The sequence below is a fragment of the Acartia tonsa genome, chromosome 10 (genome assembly GCF_053477335.1).
Source record: "Acartia tonsa isolate MP-2025a chromosome 10, ASM5347733v1, whole genome shotgun sequence".
Lineage (NCBI taxonomy): Eukaryota > Metazoa > Arthropoda > Copepoda > Calanoida > Acartiidae > Acartia > Acartia tonsa.
In genome coordinates, this window is record NC_137269.1 from 3962501 (window position 1) to 3981161 (window position 18661).

At 35.6% G+C, this 18661-nt stretch overlaps 1 protein-coding gene across 1 annotated transcript in view; it reads left to right on the forward strand.

Annotated features, from left to right (window-relative positions):
* Positions 1-18661, forward strand: part of LOC145329206 (uncharacterized) — a 114229-nt gene that overhangs the window by 85265 nt on the left and 10303 nt on the right. Inside the window, exons 12-29 of the mRNA XM_080173257.1 lie at positions 2190-2236; positions 3895-3981; positions 5579-5776; positions 6435-6512; positions 6893-7317; positions 7811-7911; positions 8170-8385; positions 9661-9754; positions 10321-10420; positions 10824-10956; positions 12224-12308; positions 12781-12873; positions 13265-13357; positions 14226-14298; positions 14510-14664; positions 14889-15007; positions 16188-16358; positions 17105-17661. Coding sequence (XP_080029383.1) covers positions 2190-2236; positions 3895-3981; positions 5579-5776; positions 6435-6512; positions 6893-7317; positions 7811-7911; positions 8170-8385; positions 9661-9754; positions 10321-10420; positions 10824-10956; positions 12224-12308; positions 12781-12873; positions 13265-13357; positions 14226-14298; positions 14510-14664; positions 14889-15007; positions 16188-16358; positions 17105-17661 — 2825 coding nt within the window. The remainder of the gene's footprint in view (positions 1-2189; positions 2237-3894; positions 3982-5578; positions 5777-6434; positions 6513-6892; positions 7318-7810; positions 7912-8169; positions 8386-9660; positions 9755-10320; positions 10421-10823; positions 10957-12223; positions 12309-12780; positions 12874-13264; positions 13358-14225; positions 14299-14509; positions 14665-14888; positions 15008-16187; positions 16359-17104; positions 17662-18661) is intronic.

The window sequence follows — 18661 nt, forward strand, 5'->3', positions numbered from 1 at the left end:
TAAATTATTGCAAAAGGAATCTATTTTAAATATTTTTTTTCTGAATAATTACTGAAATCATGTTATTTACTAACAGCCATGTAGCGGTTTTGGTCTTTCAAATGTTCCAATTTTACTTCAGGCTAGTCAGGCAGAATCTTTTACCTGGATTCTATTCTATACTTTATCTTCTCTGGGAAGGACATTTGTACAGACAGAGAATATATAGACGAACAGACAGAAGGACAGACTGACAGAGAAAAAGAAAAGACAGATATAAAGTTAGACAAAAAAGATAGACAAATTGACAGAAGAATAGACAAACGAACAAACAGACAGATAGTTAGACTGACAGACATAAGAACATATAAAAAGTAGAACGACACAAGAACAGAGCTGGATCTTTAAATCATTTTAGCGGTGAGCCAGATCGGGGTGAGCCAACTTTCCACCAATGAGAGCACAGCATTTTATGATATGCCGCGCTGTGATTGGCTGAAATTCGGCTCACCTCGATCTGGCTCACCACTGAAATGATTTAAAGATCCAGCTCAGACTGACAGACAGAAGGACTGATAAACGATCAAACACACAGATGGATGAACAGGAAGACAAAAGGACTGACTGACAGACATAAAACATATTAACAAACAGACAGACAGATAGACTGACAAACACGTCCCTTATACTTTATTGTATGTAGATATTTCGTAGCGTGACAAAATTTCGACATGCCTTTTATCAAATTACACTAATAGAAATTATAAAACGGACCTGTCTGTTTCGAGATTTTAATGAACACACGCATATACATATACATCTAATTACTTCAATATATAGGACAATTTAATTAAAATTATGAATAGAATTACTTGAAATATATTCTCTACCAGAGATCTAAAGGGATAAGACAATAGCCGAAAAAATAATGAACATCCCCAATGATGATACACAAAATAAACCCTTCTGTAGATTACAATTAGTTGTTGAATCGTTTGGACACTCTCTTAATGAACCAACTAATCAAAATTAAATAAAAGTCTCCAAATTTGTAAAGCCAACAAATAACAAAAACGTTATTATAAAACTTTGAGGACTAGAGTAATAAATTCCCCAATATCTCCTCCCTCTCTGACTTTTTAAATACATTTTAAACATTTTATTTAATTGTAATTGGTGTGTTTTTTAAAAAAGTAAAAAATCTGAAATAATAATTTTATTATTTTTATTTCCATGAAATATAAAAGCATTATTATAAGATTTATAATTATTTCTGTATAAAATCCTTATATAAAAGTAACAGGATCTGTGTCTATCTATCTGCGAACCGCTGAACTCATTGTATTGTAGTACCTCATAGGTCCTGGGAAGGTTTATAGCTATTCTGGTGTAGGGTACCACCACCTCCCAAGAGAAACCACCATATAAAAAAATACTCCCTCTCAAGTACACCTAGATACGTTTAGGGGCGTAGCCTATTTTATCAACTGTCTTCAAAGCTATTCTTGAGAAGTATTCAGAAGGCCAATGGCCACAAAAGTTGTAATATGTCTTTTAAAAATTTAACATTTTATACATGGCACTTAGAACTCGAATTTCGATCTGAATTTTTGCATGAGTAATCCTTGGAAGGTCTATTTTCCCTAAATCGAACAAAAAGTTGAAAAAGAGTGAATAAATTTAGCAAAAAAACTAACTAACATTATTATAACGGACGATTGACGCACATATCCTAGCAACGCTATTTTAAAAAGGTATTTTTTGTTATAGGACAAAAACGCCTCATGTAATTTTAAATGGCCATTCAACTTTTATCTTTGACTACGTATGTTTATTAAGTTTGGTTGAAAATGAAATATAGTCAATAGTGGCATGATTAAAGTTCTTGCTATTAAATGCATTATATATTACTAGCGACACTTTAGAAAAGGTGAAGGTCGACCCTCCAGTTTTTATTTTAGTTTGAAAGTTGCGGAGGGGGTATTTATTTCAGGGCTTATTTATTTTAGGAGGGTGGAGGAAAACTCCCCCCAAATAGTTATAAACCTATAAGAAGTAAGGAAAGAATAACCATATCAGTCCAGCGCATAGCGAGATCCTTTCAGTACAGACATGCAGACATTTAGACATCCTGTTACTTTATAAATTTGCTACAATAATATTTTGTTGAAATGTATAAAACACATTATTGAAATTGTTAATTTTTGCAGGACACCGTGATTTGAATCCGGGGGAGTGTATGGTTCAATTCTTAAAGGTAAGGTTTTTTTAATTTTTCTAGGTTACAAGTTCCTGAAATAGGATAGAAGACACACAGAAAACTGTCCCGAATTTGTATTAATTTTGAGGAACAAGACTCCAGTTACGTCATATTTTTCTTTCCCGAAAAAGGGAAGGGGGAAAGAAAAAAAGGTAAGGGGGGAAGAAAAAAGAGATGGGAGAAAAGGGGGTTTTCCCCATCTCTTTTGAAGAGATTTTATTCCCCCCTTCCCTTTTTCGGGAAAGAAAAATATGACGTCACTTGAGTCTTGTTCCTCAAAATTAATACAAATTCGGGACAGTTTTCTGTGTGTCAGGATAGAAAGGAAAGCTTAGGATAGAAATTCAACTAATCATGACTTATAAAGCATGTTTTTCCATATTCTTCACGGAGAAACTTTTCCGAGGTATAATTTAACCTAGCAAAGCATTATCCTATGTAATGCGACTATTTATAGCTGACTCAATATGCGAATGAAATAAGAAAATAACCACTGGACAATAAATTGATATTTATCCCCAACAAACAATATTTCTCCCAAATTAACAAATTCAATATAAGGATCCACAGTTTTTGAGCCAACAAACAAGATAAAACTTTGGGTACCAAATTTTCTCAAAGTTACTAAATCTGAAGAAACTGACAGACAGACAAATTTTGTAAAGCTTTCGTATAGGAATAAAATAATATAGATAGTTAATAAAAATTATTCTTAAAAATAATTCTTAAATAACACAAATAAAAAGGAGAAAAATTCCAGGGATCGGAAGCCTCACGTAAGCCGCGCATAAGCCTCAGTTTTAAACCTGATTGTGAGCAGAAAAAAAATTTAAGAAAGAAGGATTGTCTGCTAAAGAGCCGTTTTATACATCCAGCTGAATTTTATAGTGATAAAATCACGATTTCACTGAGGCTTACACGCGGCTTACGTGAGGCTTCCGATCCCTGAAAAATTCTTTTGTAATTTATTTTGACCAATTAATGAAAAATAATTTTCTGTATATTTATATAAAGATTTATACAGAGAAGTGTCTTATTTAAGTTATTTTTTTTATATATATTTTGCACAATATTATTTTTATTCATTTTTTTCAGTTTTTTTTCAAATCGAAGCTTCTTTATATGCCATTATTGTCTGTTTGTCTATTTTCTCCCTCTTAACCCTACAAGATCATACTCTCAAAGTAGGTGGAGAGGTTGTAGTTGGCCAACGCTTACTCCTATTATCTCGACTCCTATTATGGATAGAGGCCTAAAATTCACTGTACAGATACTTTTTTCATCCGACTGGAACACAATCAATGTTTTTTTCCTTTAATCCTTTATTTTCAACTTTTGTCTTGAGGTCCTTATTTTTCTTAACGATCATAAACTCTTTTTTTCCTTTTAATTCTTGAATTTTCTGTAACAAATTAATGATTAGGTGCTACTTATGAAAAGTATCATCCTTGCATAAAAACCAGGGGTCATAAGGGATAATACAATGGACGATAAACCCAATGATAACAGACAAAATTACCTGTTGAAGAAAACTATTGGATGAAACCAATTAACAGGACCATAATACTTTGTGTATAAGGGTATAATTTACAGTCCAAGATGTCCCCTCCCTCCCCCCTATAAAAAATAAATAATTAATTCTTTCATCCTTTTAGGATCCAGTTTTCAACACTTCTCTGATTATTGGCTATTACTGGATACCACTCATCATACTCATTGTTCTATATTCATTCATTTTCCAGGTACATAGATAGATAGATAGATAGATAGATAGATAGATAGATAGATAGATAGATAGATAGATAGATAGATAGATAGATAGATAGATAGATAGATAGATAGATAGATAGATAGATAGATAGATAGATAGATAGATAGATAGATAGATAGATAGATAGATAGATAGATAGATAGATAGATAGATAGATAGATAGATAGATAGATAGATAGATAGATAGATAGATAGATAGATAGATAGATAGATAGATAGATAGATAGATAGATAGATAGATAGATAGATAGATAGATAGATAGATAGATAGATAGATAGATAGATAGATAGATAGATAGATAGATAGATAGATAGATAGATAGATAGATAGATAGATAGATAGATAGATAGATAGATAGATAGATAGATAGATAGATAGATAGATAGATAGATAGATAGATAGATAGATAGATAGATAGATAGATAGATAGATAGATAGATAGATAGATAGATAGATAGATAGATAGATAGATAGATAGATAGATAGATAGATAGATAGATAGATAGATAGATAGATAGATAGATAGATAGATAGATAGATAGATAGATAGATAGATAGATAGATAGATAGATAGATAGATAGATAGATAGATAGATAGATAGGTATATAGATAGATAGATAGATAGATAGATAGATAGATAGATAGATAAATAGATAGATAAATAGATAGATAGATAGATAGGTATATAGATAGGTATATAGATAGATAGATAGATAGATAGATAGATAGATAGATAGATAGATAGATAGATAGATAGATAGATAGATAGATAGATAGATAGATTGATTGATTGATTAGCCATAGTCTCTTAGGATTTGGATCTAAGTAGTCATGGAGTAGGCTGAGATACTTTTGTATAGCCACTAGGGCTATCAAGCTCCACGTTCAAGCACATTATGACTTGACCCGCTATCTCATGAGAGCTACTCATTATTACCTCACCCTTGCCGAGTATTGCAGGTGTCCCAAATTAAGTCACCGTAATGAATGACGCTCTCCGCAGAGGAGCTTGGGATAAGGGTAGTACAGATATTATGTACGTGACTATTAAGTATCCAAACTTACTCGATAATCCCCTTCTTACACAACCAGGGGAAGTTGCGTGAATGTATTCAACTGAGAAATTCGAGTTGCCACATGGGTACTAGAACTCGAACTCTCATCACCGTAACTCAGTGCGTTACCACTGAGCTACGACGCCCCTTTAGATAGATAGATAGATAGATAGATGGATAGATAGAAAAAAACAGAGGGGTTATACAGAAAAACAGACAAGGCATACACATAAAAAGATATACAGACACATAGACATACAGACAGATAGACATACTGACAGATAGACATACAGACAAAGGGATATGCAGACAGAGAGACAGGCAGACACACACACACACAGACAATAAGACATATAGTCTTACAGACAGTCAGACAATAAAACAGACTTACAGACAGACAGACAAAAAGACAGAAAGACAGTCATACAGACAGAAAGACAGACAGACAGAACGACGGACAGACAGTCTTAAAGATAACTAAATACCAGCTATTTAAAATGATTTGTTTTAGGCTGCTTGGAGCCTAACAAAGAAGTCGAAGGCTAAAGAGAAGGAGCGAGAGCGGGTCATGGGCCTGGCGGTCAAAAACAGCAGCTCTAAGCTGACAGTAAAGGAAAGCGGCGGTGGCGGAAGCAGCGTTCTTGCAGCGAATAACAACAGCCGCGCTTTGACTACGAACCATAAGCCGGTTAAACAGCTAGAGATACAGGTACACACACACACAGTGGAATAGTTATTTCTCGCATCGTATTATAAACAGCTTTCCGTGGATATAAAATGTACAATTCATCCGTGGATACCCGAGATGCCGAAGGCACGGGCTAATAAAACTTGTTTTAATTTTGTGATTGTAAATTTTCATATTTGTAGATACATGGATATAATACGATGCTAGGCATAATTTTTTCGTATGGATGAGAACTGTTTCTAATCCACCGGATATTAATCGGTTTCGAATGAATACTAGAAAAGTAATTACTATTAATTTTTGCCTTTTTGTAGTTTGTTGTTTTGTAGGCCCCGAGCGAGGGGCAAAAGGCCTAAAGCTACAAAACTAGTAATAATTTTTTAAGTATGGCTTCAAAATTGATTAATATCTGATAGATTATAAGCGGCTATGAGCCATTCTGAAAAATCATGTATTTTATCGTATTGCTGACCAATTTTCACGAATATTAAAATGAAAAACATGAAATTAAAACCAGTTTTGTCTATAATGCGTTGCAAGAAATAATTATTATTTCATTATGTTTGAAAATTATCTTTATACGATAAATGATTTTTTTTGTAAATTAAAACAAGCGGGCATTTATTGGTTATGAATCCAAACCATGCCGGAAAACTGATTTTTTTTGTATATCCGTCAGGAGCCTGTGAGAGAGAAAATGTCGGATGAAGCAAATATTTCCAGTTCTTCCAGAAAAGAGGATAATAAAATCTGTAAGGTAATCAACAAAATTACCCCTTTTTTATCACAATAATAGAAGAAAAGTTTGGAAATTGCAAATTTGAACCATCCAATCAATATATCAGAATAGTACTAAAAGTTTTAACCCCTAGGAATGATAGAAAGTGTTTTTTTTTAATTTGGCACTATCTACTTTAAAATTCAATGAAAAATTGTACATAGTATTTTAGTAAGTTAAATCATACTTAAAAGTAAAAGTAAAATGAAAGTTCTAGACTATAACTGATGATCAGCTTCAAGTTATTTCGTCCTTTGCAGGTCCATAATGCTATAGAGAATATGAGATAGGCCTTTCAAATTTCATGTGAATATTCCCCATGTTGATTTTGTTATTGCTTACACTTAAAAATATTTAAGGATGAATCAAGAATCGAGGTGCTATCAGAAAATACCAAGGGTTGTCTGTCATCAGACCACCCCTCCACCCACCCCCACCACATTCAAACCCAACAGCTCCCCCTACCCCCTTCGGGAAAACCTTCCTGTCTGGTGCAGCCCCCCTCCCATAACCATCACGTGGAAAACCCCCATTGCCCGCATCGCGGGGCCGGGGTCGGAGGGCGTAAGCCCGAAGTTGGGTTCACCGACCTAGTTCATGATTATCATATACCCCCGTTAGGGGGTGGAGGTGGGGGAACTACAGGTGGCGAGGAGACGGAGGGGGGAAGTGTGAGTGGGGGTGGGGAGTGTGGAGGTGGGGGTGGTGGGGGGACTACCACCACCCACTCGTGCAGTACTGTACCCCACAGCTCTGGCCAGTCCTGTTCTACAGTTCCACACAGGTAAGGTCAACTGTTGCTGTGATGTCAGCCAACACACTTCAACAGAAAGCAAAGTGAGAATACATCTAATCATAATAAATAGTTAAGACAAAGGGTGTGTTGTCTGTTTAGGTTTAGATTACTCAATACCTAGATTTTAGAATACTCTGTTGCTTCAAAAAGACCCTAGTTTAAGATGACCAAGAAAAGATTGATTTTCTAACAATATTTTTTTCAAGAATGTATTAAATGAATTATAAAGCAAGTAGCTCCACTACTTAGAAACCTTGCAATTGAATTATTGATTGTTTACTTATCTTGAAACCCAGTGACGTCCAATTTTTTGAAAGGGTTAAAATTAGGGTTTTCTTGAATCTAATAATTTTTTTAGAAAATTTCCGAAGGTGAAAGATATGGAGTATCAAAGTTTGAAGGGGTGTAAACCCCATTTGCAACCCCAGTCACACCCTCTCCCCCCTTAGAAATCTATGATCCAAAAAATCTTTTTGTTCAGTTCTGCTGGTGAGCAGACAATAAGCGTGTGTAGCAGTGTCCCACCAAGCAGCTGTTGTGATGCAACTAGTTGTACAGGCGGTACAGGAGACAACTGTACAGGTACAGTACAAAAAAAATTAATCTGCCTAACTTGTAGGTATGATACAATTATTTTGTTGTCAGATGTAGCTTATTTATAGAACATTTATTAACCTATCAGCCTATTAATGTTATAATCTTTAAGAAAATTCTAAATATTTTTTTTTGTGGTGTAATCACATCTCTTGAGTATAATATAGAACCCTGCTTGGAGGTCTTACACCCCCCATGGCAAGAGCATGTGCACGCCACAAGGCTGATATAATTTTTCTTTGTAAGGTGGAGGTACCACTGCTGGGGGTGAGATGAGCACCTGCGACGGCGACACTACCACGTGTTGCGGTGAGGCCAGCACGTGTTGCGGCGAGGCATGCTGTGCAGAGAGTGATGCGGGAGCTCGGAGAGGCGGCGATGTAAGTGCTAGCGGCGGCGGTGAAGTGTCGGCGAGTGGCTACAGCTCTGTCTCACAATCGGGTTCTAATATGCATTCGCCAGGTATAATAACTTTTTTGGGAGGTTTTAAATTTTAGTAGCGGAGCTACTTTATAATTCTAAATATCCGCCTGTCAGTATGAGTGTCTGTAATTAAACACCAAATGGGGGAAATATGATTTTCTCGGCTCCTTTTTTTATGTATATTTCACATATTTCCCCATATCTTTAGTGTTTTGGTCCGATTTTCGAAATTTTTATGCATAACAGTATCAAAATTTAATTTCCTGTCGTTCTAAAGATTTTTGTTGTGTTTAAAGATAAAAGAACAGGTAGCTTTTTTTTAGATTTTTCACAGGTTTGTTTGTCTTTAAACGAAAGATCAGAATTTTTTTATTTCAAAATAATAACTAAAATTGTTTTAAAAATCCTTCCTACCTGTAAATCATTTTAGGAAGTAGTTTCTGTCAGGAGAGACCCAGGTATCTGGATGTGAGGCCAGAGTTTATACCTCTAATTTATATACCTGTATATATTATTTAGGTAGTAGTTTCTGCCAGGAGAGACCCAGGTATCTGGATGTGAGGCCAGAGTTTATACCTTTAACTTTTATACCTGTTTATATTATTTAGGAATTAGTTTCTGCCAGGAGAGACCCAGGTATCTGGATGTGAGGCCAGAGTTTATACCTCTAACTTTTATACCTGTTTATATTATTTAGGAAGTAGTTTCTGCCAGGAGAGACCCAGGTATCTGGATGTGAGGCCAGAGTTTATACCTTTCACTTATATACCTGTATATATTATTTAGGTAGTAGTTTCTGCCAGGAGAGACCCAGGTATCTGGATGTGAGGCCAGAGTTTATACCTCTAACTTATATACCTGTATATATTATTTAGGAAGTAGTTTCTGTCAGGAGAGACCCAGGTATCTGGATGTGAGGCCAGTTTACACCTCTAACTTATATACCTGTATATATTATTTAGGAAGTAGTTTCTGTCAGAAGAGACCCAGGTATCTGGATGTGAGGCCAGAGTTTATACCTCTAACTTATATACCTGTATATATTATTTAGGAAGTAGTTTCTGTCAGGAGAGACCCAGGTATCTGGATGTGAGGCCAGTTTACACCTCTAACTTATATACCTGTATATATTATTTAGGAAGTAGTTTCTGTCAGAAGAGACCCAGGTATCTGGATGTGAGGCCAGAGTTTATACCTCTAACTTATATACCTGTATATATTATTTAGGAAGTAGTTTCTGTCAGGAGAGACCCAGGTATCTGGATGTGAGGCCAGTTTACACCTCTAACTTATATACCTGTATATATTATTTAGGAAGTAGTTTCTGTCAGGAGAGACCCAGGTACCTGGATGTTAGGCCAGTTTACAACTCTAATAAATATCTCAAGAAATCAGAAATATATAAAGGGTAAGCATCATTAATTTTATAACAAATTTATCTGTCTGGCCGTCAGTCAGTCCGTAACGCTATGATGAAAATGTGATTTTCTCGGCAGCTATTTAACATAGATTGCTTATTTCTTTTCGTGTAAATACTCCATTCCATTGAGCATTCAGTATAAAATTTACTCGGTTCATTAGCCTTTAAGTATTTCTAGAAAAATATATATTTATTTAGGGCATATGTGAAATGTTTTATGATTTTTTAACAAATATAGGACCTTCTGTACATCTGCCTTAAATCCCTTTGTCGGCCCTTCTATAATATTTTTGTGCTTTTGACCAAGTCCCAAATGATTTTAACATTTTTTGATATAACATGTTTTTTAAAATCTTTGATTACCAGTATAATTTACAGCCCAATGACCCCTCCCTGCTTGCTTTAGTTAATTGGCTTTTAATTATTGGTGGAAAAGTAAAGACACAACTAGATAGAACCAACCAATCCAGTTTAGTATGAAATGATATGTTTATAGAAATATGGGCTCCAAATGCCCCCCTCCTGTCTAAATTAATTGATTGACTGTTTTTCAGTTACTCAAAGACTCGTACCTCGTCTATGGAAGACTTGCCCCGGCACCTGACCAAGGAGCAGCAGGAGATCAAGAACCAGCTCCTGTTGGCAGCTTCCCAGGTATAGTTCTGGTAACCAGCAGCTAGAAGTAGTGAAGCTACCCTATATCTAGGATCTGTTTGTCCCAACTTACATCTGTTTAATATATTTAACATATTCTCTTATAAATTTCTGTACTATAAAAGACTGAATTTTTATGTGTACATTTGTTAAGCTATAATGGCAGCTGATTTTATTACTGTACAATTATTGGAAAATGATGACGTCACAAGTCAGCTGAGTTTAGTGCTGCACATTTATTAATATATTGAAAAAATGACATCTTGTATCAGCTAATTGTACATTTATTATAGGGAAATGATGACGTAAAACATCAACTTATTAAAGTAATATAAATTGATTATAGGGAAACAATGACGTCACGTATCAGTTGATTTTAGTACTGTACATACATTTATTATAGGGAAACGAAGACGCCACGCGTCAGCTGATTGCTCAAGATGACGTCACCCGACAGCTGATGGATATCTTGAAGCAGGCCAACAGTAATGATAACTCTTCAGAGGATGAGAGTGAAGATAATACTTCTGTCAGAGGTATGTTCGCTGGTTGTCCGTTAGTTGTCCGCTAAATGACCGCAAGTTGACTGCTAGTTGTCCGCTAGTTGACTGCTATTTTTCCGCTGGATGTATGTATCTCAAAATCTTCAATTAGAATTAATGAAAAGAAAAAATCTATTTAGCTAAAAATAAAATTATGCAAGAGCAATTAATGAATAAAATATATATTATTAGTTTTATTTTATAATCATTTCAGTAGAATATGAATTATTATTGAATTAAATTTAGTATTTTTGAAATCAAAATTTATTGAGGTCAATTTAGAGAGCCTAAATTAACTTTTCTATTTGTTCTTTTCTTCATCCATCCATCCATCCATTCATTCATCTATCCTTCCATCCATCCATCCATCCATCCATCCATCCATCCATCCATCCATCCATCCATCCATCCATCCATCCATCCATCCATCCATCCATCCATCCATCCTTTCATCCATCCATCCATCCATCCATCCATCCATCCATCCATCCATCCATCCATCCATCAATTCATCCATCCATCCATCCATCCATCCATCCATTCATCCATCCATCCATCCATCCATCCATCCATCCATCCATCCATCCATCCATCCATCCATCCATTCATTTATTCATCCATCTATCCATCCATCCATGCATTCATCCATCTATCCATCCATCCATCCATCCATTTATCTATCCATCCATCCATATATCCATCCATCCATCCATCCATCCATCCATCCATCCATCCATCCATCCATCCATCCATCTATCCATCCATCCATCGATCCATCCATCGATCCATCCATCGATCCATCCATCGATCCATCCATCGATCCATCCATCGATCCATCCATCCATCCATCCATTCATCCATCCATCCATCCATCCATCCATCCATCCATCCATCCATCCATCCATCCATCCATCCATCCATCCATCCATCCATCCATCCATCCATCCATCTATCCATCCATCCATCCATCCATCCATCCATCCATCCATCCATCCATCCATCCATCCATCCATCCATCCATCCATCCATCCATCCATCCATCCATCCATCCATCCATCCATCCATCCATCCATCCATCCATCCATCCATCCATCCATCCATCCATCCATCCATCGATCCATCCATCCATCCATCCATCTATCCATCCATCCATCCATCCATCCATCCATCCATCCATCCATCCATCCATCCATCCATCCATCCATCCATCCATCCATCCATCCATCCATCTATCTGTCTAACTATCTATCTATCTATCTAGAATATGACAGAAGGAACACCAGATCAGAGATGAGTAACAGACGGGGTAGATCCGCAGGCAGGAAGGGAAACCATAGAAGGCACAGGTGAGTACATTGACATTCCTAATACATTAAATAACATTTTTGTTTTTATATTAGAAATAAACACTAAAGGGGTTAGATAACGGTATTTCCCTATTCCATTGTCCTTGTGTCGACTCTGAATTGGGTCTTTGAAAATCAACCAATTGTGTCGGGAATATTACTACAGCCAAGAAGCAGAAAACAATTTGCTAGCAGGCAAAAAATTCTTTGGAGATGTATCAATTTATCGGTCTTATAGATAAAATAAAAACATATTGGATGCTTATTAAACACTTTTTGAAAGTCAAACTGCTGTTAAATACTCTTGATAAAAATATTCCCAAAGCAAAGCTTTATCTGAAATAATTATAGCAGACTTCTAAAAAGAAAAACAAAAATTTAGCTTTCTTATTGTCAGATATTTTTCTGTTCTGTGTTATTATTTGTTTAATGAAGTAATTATTAATCTAGACATTGTATATATATTATTTAGGTCGTATTCAACGCATTCCTCCCAGAGTGAGGGTTTTCCTCCCCTCTATCCAGATCCGTGTGCACCCCCGACCTCTATTGATTCTCCTAAAAGGTATCAATCTATCATATATATATCTATCTATCTATCATTTATCAAATATTTATCATTAAATCATATTTTTTCAATCTATTTCATATCAGTTTTATATCTCTCTATCTACTAATTCATCTATTGTTCTATCTTAGGCTAGCGGCTACGCCCATAGAGGCCCTCCACTTATATAATATTTTTTTTCAGAGTGGTGCGGTTTCTCTAGTCAGAGTGGAGATACCCTTCCCAAAAATAATTATAAATCTTCCCAAAACCCTAAAAGAAACTTTATTGAAAAGAAGAACTATATCGGTTTAATAGTTAGCAAGATTCTTTGCTATGCACGGGCAGGCTAACCGCTAGACAAACAGACATCTTATCAAGTTAATGTATTTGATATTATTTTGTGTAGGTATAGTTCAGCAACCCTACCGCCTCCCCGTACAAAAACACACGCGGCATCCACGCAAACTTCTAGAAGACGCGGCAGAAACACTAGCAGAAAGTAAGTTCAATCAATCAATCAAATTATAATTATGAATGGACAGTCGAAATTTTATTCTCTGTGGCTTTGAAAGCGATTAATATCTGCTAAATTGGAAACATTTCTGAGCCATACCGAAAAATGATGTAACTAATCGTATTATAGACAATTTTCCAAGAAAGATAAAAAAAATAATAATCATAAAATTATTAACATTTTTGTAATCAGTTTAAAATACGATGCGAAAAATTTTATTCTAAAATAAGTTTAATGAACTTTATCTAAGCAGATTTATAATTGACCCAAATTAAACTAAAATGTTTAAGATTCTTTCTATAACTTTCTTAATGCGTAAAATTTATTCATAACTATTAATTGAAATCAATATTAACAAGGATTATCAAACAGGAATCTAAAGAGATAAGACAATAGCCGATAATAAACAATCTGTAGATTACAATTAGTGGTTGAAACATTTGGACACTCAACTTAATGAAACAACCAATTAAAATTCAATAAAAGTTCCCAACGCTATTGGGCCAACAAATAAAAAAACGTTATTATAAAACTTTTGGGACTAGTGTAATAAACAACCCAATGTCCCCCGCCTCGTCCTTATTCCCGCTGTTTATGGACGTAGTCGATTCTTGAAGCAAACTATATAACGATACAAACAACCCAAAATACAGACAAACTTATAGAGTAGCTTCGGTTGTAAAAATCTTAAAAATAATCTGTCCCAAATCTGAAATGATTAAAATATTATGGTTCGATTATCAGAATTAATCATGTGATGAAAACTTTTACAAAATGATCAACTTTCGAAACAAACTTTTTTTCAGAGAAAAATTTCAATTTTTAAGTTTGAATATTTTTATTTCATGTAAAGTCGGAGGAAGACTTATTCAAGTGTGCCCCCCACCTCAAGTTCTTGTAGATCAACGCCAAAACACACCAAAACTAAGGAATTTATTCTCAATAAATATCGGCAATTCCACGGATCTCAAGGGATAAGACAATTGATGGTACATTGATGGTGCCTCAATGATGATAAACAAAATAACTCCTTCTGTTTATTAAGATCATTTGTTGAAAAGTTTGGGCATTACGTAATTGGGACCAACAAAACAAACTAAATAAACTATCATTTTTTATTGAGAATAAAAATTATAAAAGTCGACCTCCCCCATTACACTTGATCCTACCTGTCTCTCCAGCATAACTGGATCCAAGGCTGGCAGGCATCCTGCACCAGATCAACCTGGCAGCAGGCATACAGAAACTGCTGGATATAGGAATCATTCCTGTGGCCATCTGGACCGTTCAAGGTATGTTTGTTTGAAAGGATCTAAAGGGAAATAACAAAGACCGATTTACACTCCCAAATACACAAAATTACCCCCACTGTATATTACAATAATAACTATTATTAATCTATCTATTATCAATCCATCTGTTATTAATCCATCTACCATTTATCTATTTATTATCTATCTATTATTTATCTATCTATCTATTTATTAACACATCTATTATCAATCTATATATCCAGGTATTCAGCGCATTCAGGGTCAGCCACGTGTTCCCGCCTCCCCTCTTCTACTTCCTCGAAAGCTTTCAACAAATGTGGGTGTGGCAACTCCGCCCACTCACATCATAACTCATGTTCAGGTAGATAAATAGATAGATAGATTAAGATGTTGGTGTGGTAAATCCGCACACTCACATCATAACTCAAATTCAGGTAGATAAATAGATAGGTAGAATAAGTTCATGACTTTGAAACTCGGCCCATTTGAAGAGATAGTTAGAGCTGGAGAGATAGATAGATTAAAATATGGGTGTGGCAACTCCGCCCACTCACATAATAACTCATGTTCAGGTAGATAAATGGATAGATAGATTAATAAGTGGGTGTGGCAACTCAGGTAGAGAAATTAGTAGATGAAGATAAACAGATAAAATGTAGGTGTGGTAACTCCGCCCACTCACAACAACAACCTAGGTTAAGGTAGATAAATATATCGATAAAGATGAAAATTAATTATTTGTCAGATAAATACCTAGATTTAATTCAATATGAATAAAATTCTAACAAGGATAACAAAATCACAAGTACAAATAGCATAGCTTTACATAAAAATACCAAAACTTTATAAATGAATGTATATTTATGTCTTTTGTAGCATGATTGACAGAACAACGGTCTAAATTTAATTAATGCTTATTGGTTTATGAAAACTTCTCAAAAATTTTCAGCTGTCTATCCTAGTTCATTTTAGACGCACAGACGGATATTCATTATAATAGAGTATCTTCGTCACTAATAAAAATAGACTCATATATAAGTTTTAAGTAATAAACAGGATGTCAATGAAATGGATATAGAATATACGTGAATATTATAACAGGAGAAAAATTGACGTCAATTTAGGTTGCTGACATGGACATCAAATAATGGTCAGTTCGTTAATCAAGTATGAAGGGTGAATATGGGGTATGTGGGTGGAAGGGGGGAATCGTTACCAGCTAAAAGTTCCACTTCATTAGAGAACATGAAAATCTGGTGTAACATCCAAGTAATAATATATCCATTGTCATAGACTTATGTGATGACGCACTTTAATTAGATAACTAAAACTAATTGTTTATACTAGGAAATTAATTAAAAATTATATATTTAAGATCAAATAAATTTGAGAAGCGTAGATACTCTCTTTACATATTACTAGCGGCTGAGCCATTAGAAGCCCCTAGGGACACGTGAAATTGTTTATTTTCAATCTATATTAAAATCTGCTGTTTACTAAAAATATTTTTTTCGCCGCTATCTATCTATCTATCTATCCAGGTGGGAACAGCTGCAAAGTTGTGAGTGTGTCTTGTGATAGAAGTTTACCCCGCCATATCACTGGTCACCACCTGAGCTGCGGTGCTGCAGCCGCCGGCAGCAGTAGCGGCCAAGCAGCTGCGGGTCCCTTGGCAGCAGCTGCTAGCAATAACAAACTCAGTTCTTGTCTCAAGGAATGTTTTCTAATGATATAATTTTTAAAAGATCTAAATCATTCGACTTATTTATTTATGAATTTACTAGCGGCTTCGCCCCTAGCCTCTAGGGGCTTTGCCCCAAGAGATGATAAAAAAAAGTTAAGGTGAAATTCGTAAAATGGGCGGGGGATTTTTTTGTTTTTTGGGGGGATGGAGGTGTCCCACCCCCCAAGAAAATAGCCTAAAACCACCACAGGACCAGTAGGTATATTCCCTGAAGAGTAGAATCCGATTGGTTCAGTGGTTACCGAGATCTTAAGCTTCAGACGGACGGACGGACAGACAACATTCTACTTTGTATTATAGATCCCATTTTTTTTATTTTAATGGTGATGTTGACAGTCGACACCCCCCTACCGTACGAATTTACTCATTGCCATGCAACAACCCCTTTGCTCTTATCTCATATTATCAGGGATTTGAAGGATTAAGACAACGGACGATAAATTTATATAAATTCCCAAAATTTATTCATTTTGTAGATTGAGATTTTGGCTAAAAAGTTTGGACACTACTAGTTTGGACCCAACCAATCAACATTTAATAAAATTACCCAAGGTTTTTTTTGCAAAGTACAATGTGTCAGTGTACCAGTGTAATTTACAGCCTAATGTCCCCTCCCTCTCTAAAAATTAAGTTTTATCTACGCTGTTTATGAATGTAATTGTTGTAAATAAATTTAAACAAAAAAAATCATTAGAAAAAAAAACATTAATATTCAGAACCCCCATCATGGAAGTGGCGGTCACAGCATAGACAGGCACCCCCAACACCCCCATCATACTAGCACATGTGAGCATGCTTCTAAACACTATGTTACCCCTGCGGGGGGCTCTGTACCCCAGCACCACCATGTGCACAATAATGATACTAGTGAAAATAACATAGACAGTGTTCATCATTGCCATAACGGCGGTGCAAATAACAGTGACAATAAAATGCACAATGTGAACGAAAACAAAATGGCGGCGCCCCAGTTAACCACGTGCCAATTGCCGCCATGTTCCAACCCCTCGTTTGATACCTTTGTCGCAGCCAGAGCGACTAATAACGTCGGCGGCGGCAGTTGTGTGACTTACGCCTATCCCGGCCATGATAATGGCCAGCAGCCAGACAAACAAATGTCGGTTGTTGACATACTCAAGGACATCAAAACGTCGTCAGAGGCAACTGCCGCTGAGCGGCATTACTACGACGACATTCCGACGGCGGCAACGAAACGCGGCATGCAGCACGCGCATTATCCGCCCGGCTGTAAACCTGTTCTGTGTCCCAAGGTATGTTGGATCGATTGAATGAATGTAGAAAATAGGTGGATATATTGTAGGAAATTGTTCATTTTGATGATAACATGGACCTCATTTATTGAAGAGTATGTTTATCCGGTAGGAGGGGAGTGGATAGGGTAAAAGTAATCAAAGAAGAATTTAAATTAAAAATCAATAAAGGTACTATTCTATAATTCTATTTAAAAATCCTTATATTATAAAAATGGGTTTGAAGAAACTTATTTTTTTAAATATAAAGAATTTAGTTTATACAGAGTTAATTAATAGGTTTTTCTCGCATCGAATTATAAACAACTTTCCGCGGATATAGAAAGTACAATTATAAGATTAAAACCAGCTTTTTTAGCCGGTGCCTTCGGTTTTAATCTTATGATTGTAAATTTTTATATTCATAGAAAGCTGGATATAATACGATGCTAGACATAGTTTTTTTTCGTATGGATGAGAACCGGTTCCTATCCACCGGATTCGAATATATACGAGAAAAGAAATTATAATATATAAGATTAAAATAATTTATAGAAATAATTGTGTAAACGACAATGCCTTCAATTCCCAATCTTTGAACAAATTCATATATGCTGTATTAATACAGGGTGCGCCACATATCTAGGGACTTTTTTAAAACGGCCATAGCGTCAAAACTACTTGACCAATCAGGACGTTTGACCCCACTATAAAAAGCTTAGGTAATGACCTTTTAGCACAAAAAAATCTTTGGGCGAAGATGGGCTCGTACTCCGAGGTGGCCGCACTTATGTTCAACAAGGCAGATTCGAAGTGCGCCGGTGGTATAATCTGGATTCTCAACTAGGGCCCACTAAATCGGACCTCAGCTCATCTGTAGATGAGCTAGAGTTATGCAACTTGCTGGGAATACTGTTAGATACATAAGTAAGACACTAGAAAAGACCACAGCTCTTTATCTAAAATGGCTTGGCTTTAGTACTCCGGCAAAGTGAAACGTGGCAGATTTAAAGATGTCAAA